We start from the raw sequence: 8,881 nt of genomic DNA, 5'->3' as shown, positions 1-8,881 counted from the left end.
GCAAGATCTTTTATTGATTCTTGGGTGCTATTTATTATTTTATACCAAAACTTCAACATTTTCTATATGTCTACATAGAGTATCTGTCACGGTTAATAGGTGTCGAGCACCAAAAATTAATACATAGGTCCGCCCAAGATCTTCATCATCACTTTAATATTATATTTTTGTGTTATAGAACAAATTAATTGGGGTTGTTCCATATGGTTAGATCCTTTATCTGTGTTGTCACTAATTAATTGTTCCGCCACTTACTTGTCATCAGAGGCGAAGCCAAGATTTGAAGCTTGTGGGTTCGGGGTTCTAATTTTTTAAAGTTACTAGGTTCTAAATTAATAATTTATACATATTCGACAAAAAATTTAATACAAATATATAGTTCGAACTAAAGTTATTGGGTTTGGCCGAACCCACGCCCGAAGGGCTAGCTCCGCCTCTGCTTGTCATGTGTTATGTTAAGCTTGTACTGTTACTCTACATTTACGATAATATAGATCTAGAAATAGTCCAAAACATTATTTCCTTAAAGGCATCAAAAACATACATGTCAGTTAATAAAAGGTTAAATGTGCTTAGTCAGATATCACAAGGGTTGAATTAGAATTTATTAGTAATTGAGGGGCCAAAATGCTATTATACCTCATAAATATGATCGATTTTGTGTTTTGATCAATATGCAGATAACAGTGGAAGCATTCTTGATAATTCTATCTTTTTTTTTAAACCATGGTGTTCAGGTCAGCTTGCGCGCACCTCGACTAATTTCACGGAATATTTGCCACCTCCCATCAGCAACAGGTACCAGATAACAGTGAGTACTTTGCCAATTTTCTTTTTCTTTTTTAATTCTGTAATTTCTAGTTCTTCCGTGTACAATTTCGCCAGAGGATTGCTGTTTGTCTTTCAACTATTTATATATCCACTGAATTTTTATGCAACAAATAAGTTAATACACAAGGAGTTCAACTAATATCCACTAACGCTGTAAAGAACGTTTACATTATTGATGATTCTTTACACGTATTAACATGTAACATACTTTATTTTCAAGCTTACAAATCTCACTTTTTCTAGAGGGTCATATGTATACATCTTTTGTGTGACTTATCAGTATAAAAATTCCCTTGTACTGGCCGCATATATAAGTTAAACTCATACACAAAATATTAGCCTTCCTTATCTTTTTTCCCCAGGAAGACTGAATAAGGGAAACAATCAGATTCCTTAACCATTCAAAATCATGTTGTTGAGGCTCTTAAAAAATGTTGTCATGTCGGTGTTAGATCCTCTAAAAATGCACAATTGACATGCACCGGCAATATTTCTGAAAAGTCCAAACAACATAAATTCAAAAGATCGAAACTCAACAGGAAAAATTAGTCTTACACAATATGAGATATAAACCAGAAACAAAAATTCCTGAAAAATATGCATCTTGGTGCAGAAGAATGAAGTTATGAAAAGGGTAACTGCTGAATAATATATTTTGGAAGCATATGTTCAGCTAAACCAATGAATTGTAAAAAATATGTGCTGGCCAAATCTAATTTTAAGTTTCCTACGCAACTAAAGAAACAACCCTCCTTCGAAATGCCAATAAGCAAACTGCAGAAAACCAGGAAATCAGTGCAAAAAAACAAGGAGCGCCGAGCTGCTTTTCAAACGAGAATAACAGAAATATAAGTTTGCAAGACGATGCTTCTAACTCGTGATTGTTCAAGAAGATGAACACTATCATAAACTTCTATATATTCACTAAAAGACTCCGAGAAGTTGCTTGTTTGCTCGACCTTCATTCTCTCATCTGCATCACAAAAAACATTTACTTGGAATCATTATGTATAATTATGTTGCAGTTGCAGAGAAATGTCAATTGCCAGATACAGTAAAGGAGTTAAACTCCAATCTAAATATCGATCGGGTGCTATTAAGGTGAATGCGACAAAAAAAAAGAAGAAAAAAAAAAAAACACATAAGCTTAATATGTTTGAAAACAAATGCTAAGAGTTGGAAAATTTAAAAGGCCACGGTTCAAACAACCTCATTTTTTTCCTGAATATAGCAAATTCACACTTGTCAGAGATTTAAATTTTATAGGATCAACCTTTAAGTGTTTGGCATTGAACTCATTGTATCTTGAAAATTATGAGTTCATATACAGTATTTGTTGCAATTTTAATGAATTTTATCAAAAGTATCATGTCCAGATGAACCCACTACTACAAGGCTACATGCACCGCTGCCTATGAGGCAGAGTTGTTTGAGATTCTAGAGTAGACCCAAATCATTCTAAGATTAAGGAAATTGAAATTTAAGCATCGATGATCTAAAAGGTGATCAAAATCACCTGTTCTAGCCAAATCAATCTCTAAATCAATTTGAAACCAGTGATATCAGTTTCAATATCAGTTTCAAGGAATAACTTACAGAAAAAAGCCGGAAGAAAGATGGGCTTTCTAGTTTTAGTCCCACCCTCCCGTGGAGGAGAAAAAAGAATGAAGGTAGAGAGCAAGAGAGAGAGAGAGAGAATTATCAGAATGGAAGAGCCACAAGCAATAATATTGTAATTAAATCCAGATTCTGTGAAAAAGATGGGAGTGAAAAACTCATGTTGCTGACCTAAACAATGATCATAAGCACCATCTGCCTCGAAGAACAAGTGGAAAAGCATTCATGAAATGTCAGTAGTGATAATTATCTATATCTGAATTCAATCCACATATTCCTAAATTTCATCTCTTTATCAGTTTCCTTCCCAAGTTAGCCATAATGACCATACTCCCCATGCACTCTACCTAAGAGCTTAACTTGCTTAAATCATGCAACCTTGACAACTGCATAGGTAATAAACAGAGTTGTTTGTCACATTTAGTTCAACAATCTCTCATTGTTCTCGAGGTTTATAAAATATTACTTTTTCAACTTTCAATTTTAAATAAATTCAGATTTCGTCATCATTACCCAATGGTCCATTCTGATTAGTTGCTTAGTTTACCTAAATTGCTAATCAGGATCCGTCTGAAAGTAGAAATCAAATCCTTTGCATTATGATAAATAGTACTCCCACCGTTTCAATTTGTGTAAACCTACTTGACTGTCATGGAGTTTGAGAGAGGACGGAAGACTTTTGAAACTTGTGGTCTTAAAAATGCCATAACATTTGTGTGGCTATAAAAGGTTCTCATTAAGGGTAAAATCCGAAGTTTAATTTAAAATGTTTCCAAATTTAGAAAGAAGCCATTTGTTTGAAGCGGACTAAAAAGGAAATAAGGTCACATAAACTGGAATAGAGGGAGTATCATATAACAAATCAAACTCATCAGTCCACCCTACATATGAGCTCTTTCACAGGTGGCATGATGAAAAGAAGATTCTAAATCCATTCTACAAGTAGCAAATTAGCAATTAAAGGAAAACATTAACGCTCCAGTAAACAGCAAATTGACTGCACTGCAGCTTGACAAAACAAATCCTGTGTGACAGAACAGCAAGAGCAGACACCTAATTTTCCTGTTTTGGGTGAACTACCGGGCACTATGTATAGCGTAAGCAATCTATACATAAAAGGTCTCTGATATGACATGATTTTATTGTAGAACCACCATTAATAGGGTGCATTTCAAGCAGACATAACGGTGAATTCCAAGAAAGTGTAGAACTATTAAATCATTGAGTTTAGAGAAGTATGCAGAAGTTTTAGGAGAAAGCAACAGCTGTTTCTGATTTTATTGACTTCTCCGTGGTCTTCAATCTCTCTTATTATTATCCTATCTTCAACTAATTGACTTCTCCGGTCAATTAGTGTCAAAAGAAAAGAGCCCAATTTCAGACTAAGAAGCACTTAATTATTACATCACCATAGAATGAAACCAAGGATAAAGAACACAAAGAAAACCAAAAGGTCAAAAGTATATCATCCAACTGATAGAGCCATACAATTTTGTTCTTATATACCTTCGCCAATGTGCCAAGAGAAAAAAAAAAAAAAAAGATTGAGCTAAGCAAAAAAAAAAAAAAGAAAAAAAAGAAGGGATTTCCGACCTGAAGTTATTTATTTGATCCTGCAAACAGCTCAAACAAGCCACAGCAACTCTTCCAGGAAGTAGTTTGCGCTGGTCGTGGACCCAAAGCTATTGGTGGCTGCATATATTTACAAAAGGGAAAAGTTTACAAGACTAAAAAAGAGTAAACTACCAGGGACTCTGAGAATTCTTATGACACTGCCTTAATAATTATGACACTGCCTTAATAAAAAGCTAGAGAAGAAGTGGTAAACCTGATGGTCATGGGGAGAACCGTTGATGTCACCTCCATGAACGCTGGCATCAACTGTAGGCGCATCGTACGAAAGCTCTAGTTTGTCGTCATCTTTTAGATCCACGGAGGGCTTTGCATCTGAAGTTGCTACAGCTTCACCGTCCCTTTTCTTTAATCCCGTACTCACAAAAACGTCTGAAGCTCTGGTTTTCTCATCCATAACACCCAATTTTCTCTTCTCATTTTCCTGCTTGGATGACCCGATGGGATGTAAGGTCAACGCATCAATGTCTGAAGCGCTTGTGGCCACTTGAACTATGTCCTCCGACATAGCAGGCTTGCTGCTGCTACTTGACCTCCTTCGTAAGCCGCCTTCATGAGGGAATCTCACGGGTCCCGCATGCTCAATGTTATTGTTATGGCTCGTAGATTCACCCTCAAGCTTCGATTCTCTTTCGACCTGAATGCTACCTCCGTCTCCTTTTGCTACTAATTTCGCTTTCTTGTCTCCATTTTTCACGGCATTTGATTTGTTCTCATCAATGGACGATTTACTATGTGAAATTTCCAATTGGTGATCTTGAGATGCAAGGTGACTAACCTCCCCACCATCGGTCTCTTTATTATCACCGGGTCTTAAATCCTCCTCACCTGTCATAGATTGGTTCAAGCCCAATGATCCAGCACAAAAGTATTTTCACAAATTAGCGATCATCCAACAAGTGATGCAATCCAAAATAACAGAACGATTCGATGATCTAATCAAATAATATTACTATGGTTCGAGAGAATTTAACAGTATCTATTCGGACATTAACGAAAGTAACATGTGCAGCACTGAAACCTGAATGTATTATTAACAAATTATTACAACAGCAAAATATCATGAAGTGGGAAAGCACACATCACACACAAATAAACATAAAGCAATACACATGTACTATAAAGACTGATAACTTACTACATAATAAATTGAGAGACATAAAGGTAAAAAAGATACCATGTAAGCAAAAGTGCAAAACAAGAGAATATAAGCAAAATCCAAAAAGCCAAAGTTGAGAGGACAGATCAAACAGTAAAGGTGTTGAAGATCGGAAAATGATTTTAAAGTTGCAGACAAGTATGTCCATATTTGATTAGGAATAGTAAAAGGGGTACACTAGAAAAATGTTTTCTGTTTGATTATCTAAAACTGTTGAGAGTACCAAAAGCAGAGAAATGACTTTTCCAAAGTAGTAATTTTCTTTTACAGCCAACCTGATTCCAAGTTTATATCAGTTTACTTTATTTCAATCAACGTTTAGCTATTGTTGTTGAAGGGGAACCTTGGAGTAACTGGTAAAGTTGCTGTCATGTGAACAGGAGGTCACAGGTTCAAGCCGTGGAAACAGCCTCTTGCAGAAATGCAGGATAAGGCTGCGTACAATAGACCTTTGTGGTCTGACCCTTCCCCGAACACCACGCATAGCGGGAGCTTAGTGCACCGGGCTGTCCTTTTTTTTAATTTAGATATTGTTGTTAACCTCTAATACTCATTCATGTTTAAGTTTTATGCACTAACGGTGTTCAAGTCACTAAAAGTTATCGACATTGTCTGTGCATACAAAATCAAACATCTTAAGTAATCCGGATTGGTGCCACGTACATCTCAGATCTCCTACCTTATCTTATAGCTAGTACGAGTACCATATGTCGTCATTCATCAATTGTACATTGTCATATATCTTCAACTATTATATTGCACTGTCAATGCATATAACTTAAACAATATCTATAAGAGTTAAAGTTTCATGTCCTCATGGTGTAAAAAATAATTAGTTATCCGGATTAGGGCCATGTGATAAGGGCTCAATCCTCCTACCTTATCATACAGCTTGTACATCATCAAATGTTATGATTCATCAACATCTACATTGCAAGATACAATCAATTTTTATTCCAAAAAGAACACTAGCCGGAAAACATTTTCCTTCATGTCAAAGCGCACAATACTCAATATACATCTACACTCCTACTTTCTCCCTCCCAATTTATGTGATGGTGTTTGACTGTAGACAAAATTTATGAAAGAAAACAAACGTTTTGAAACTTGTGATTTGAATAAACATTTGCGTGGCTATAACTCACATCATTAAAGATAAAACGGAAAGGGCCAAAAATATAATGAACTATTGAAAATAGAAGAAAAATGTCCTTCGTCTGGTTTTTTGTCCAAAAATGCTCCTAAACTACTAGATGTAGGACATATATGCCCTTGTCGTTACCAAACTGACCCAATTATGCCCCTATCACGTTAACGGACCTCCAAGTCTCATGCATCCCCTCGTAAAATTTATTTCCTTGCCAAGATAGACTTTACCTCGACAAAAAGGTTACCCTGCTTATTTCATATATATTTGCAGAAATGCAAGGTAAGGCTGCATACAATAGACCCTTGTGGTCCGGCCCTTCCCCGGACCCCGCGCATAGCGGGAGCTTAGTGCACCGGGCTGCCCATTGTGTTTTTTATATAAAGATAAAACGGAAAAAGGGCCAAAAATATTCCTAAACTATTGAAAATAGAACAAAAATGTCCTTCGTTTGGCTTTTTATCCAAAATGCTCCTAAACTATTACAAATAGGACAAACAACAAACATGCCCTCTTCGTTAGCAAAACTGGCTCAATTATGCCCCTATGCCGTTAACAGACCTCTAGGTCTCATATATCCCCTCTTTAAAAGGCTAACTTACTTATTTCTTATATATTGTGTTTTCTCCTTCATAGGAAAGACGTACAATTTTTTCTTCTTCTAAATAATGAAAAGTATGACACATAAATTGAAACAGAGAAAACAATAAATAAAACGGAGTATGAAAAGTACCATGAGAGTGAGAATTAGTAACAGTAGCAGACTTGGATGATTGAGCGTTATTATTTCCTCCCAATTTCTTCTTTTTCTTTGCAGCTTTTCGCTTCTTGGCACCTGATGGCATGATTTTATTCTTCTATTATATATATGTGTCCATATGTATATCTATATATATATATATGGATGTATGTTCCAATGGATCCTTCTGATTTCTATATTTATTAATGGAAAGAATCTGTTTGTTTTCTTGTGTTTGTGGTGGGCTATGGCTATGGCTGATTTTGGTAAATCGTAATACTATTGGAGAAGAGTAACAGATTTTGTAGGGAACGTAGCGTCACCTGTTTGCCTCTGCATTGGACTTATTATGTTTTTTTTTTTTTTTATATATATATATATATTTTTATTTATTATATGTTTGGTTTTTAATTTATGTTTATCTATAACAGCATCCTTAAATACATGAAATAACAACATCTTTCTATAACAGTCAAGTTTTTTTCGTAATCGATTTTTATGTTATATTTTACGTCTCTATAACAGTACGATCTTTGTAAAAGTACCCTTTTATAATAGCTACATTCGTTTTTTGGGTAATATAATAATTAATCATGTTTATAAAAATAGAAATTCTAAGATCACTGATAATAGGTCTAGAGATGGTTACCAAATATTTTGACACTTCAATACACTATTTATGACAAAGAATATTATATGAATATATATATTTTCATTATTAAAAGATTTTGATTTGTTATACAAAGTGTGATTAAGTTTAGTATTTGTGAATTAAAAATGAAAAATTAGATTTTATGCATCCTTTTTTCCTATAATAGTAAAATATTATTTAAATGTCAATATTGCTATAAATGTATAACAATCATTCGCGATAGCAACAAAAATATTTCGAACCTAATGATGTTGTTATAGAGAGGTTTGATTGTACTCCCTTCTCAATTCATGAGACACTCTTTCCTCTTTTAAGTTTTTTTTTTTGTAAAATATTCTATATTTAATTAACAATTTAGTTATAATATATTCATTTTTATCCTTGCAAAAATGATCATTTTGAAGCATAAATTTCAAAAGTTTTCCTGCGAGTTAACTTTTTCTATTTTGTCCCTGCAATCACGAGTTAATTTAATGAGTTGACTTTCAGTGATTGGCCAATCAAATTAAGACAATGACAAGATTAGCACATTTGATTGGCATACGCATGTCACTTGTACACTTGATGCATATTTATTGGTCTTTGGCATGTGGCATGATTGGCAAACGCAAGTCAATTGTACGCGTGATGCATATTTATTGGCCTTTGGCTTGCCACGTTATTTTGCATGTGGCATGGTCTTATTAGCTCCTTCATTTAGCTTCGAATATATATCATGTCATTTAACATGTGACACGAGTTTGGATCTGTCTTGGCATATATGATATATTGGGCTAACAACGTGAACTTATCACTAGAAATCCAACATAAATGGACTAGCCCAACAATATAAATATACGAAATAAAATTCATATTTACAAATAACTCACACTATTATTCCACTTTTAATACATAATAATAAAATTTTCCGGGAGGTCCGTCGAAAATTGGCTCATCGGAAGCTTTTTCGACGGACTTCCCTTGAAAATTCCCAAAAAACATTCACATGTTTTTAATAGTGTACCGCTTAAATCATCCCGCCCAATCATTATCTCGTATAAAAAATAAAATCTGCAAAATGCACTTCCATCACTACTCATCACAACCAACCATGAATTCTCGACC

General features: G+C 34.6%; 1 protein-coding gene across 1 annotated transcript; it reads right to left on the bottom strand.

Moving 5' to 3' along the window:
• Positions 1 to 1,454: 1,454 nt before the first annotated feature.
• On the bottom strand, positions 1,455 to 7,498 carry LOC132618540 (uncharacterized). The gene is made up of 4 exons (XM_060333576.1): positions 7,120 to 7,498; positions 4,277 to 4,908; positions 4,042 to 4,140; positions 1,455 to 1,804 (listed from the first exon to the last, which is right to left on the bottom strand). Exons 1-3 carry the CDS (start codon positions 7,229 to 7,231, stop codon positions 4,048 to 4,050), a joined length of 837 nt encoding a protein of 278 aa, XP_060189559.1. The 5' UTR covers positions 7,232 to 7,498; the 3' UTR covers positions 1,455 to 1,804; positions 4,042 to 4,047.
• Positions 7,499 to 8,881: the final 1,383 nt, after the last annotated feature.

The sequence above is a fragment of the Lycium barbarum genome, chromosome 11 (assembly GCF_019175385.1).
Source record: "Lycium barbarum isolate Lr01 chromosome 11, ASM1917538v2, whole genome shotgun sequence".
Taxonomy (NCBI): Eukaryota; Viridiplantae; Streptophyta; class Magnoliopsida; order Solanales; family Solanaceae; genus Lycium; species Lycium barbarum.
The sequence above is the reverse complement of the archived record's forward strand: the minus strand, read 5'-3'. Positions and strand labels throughout refer to the sequence as shown.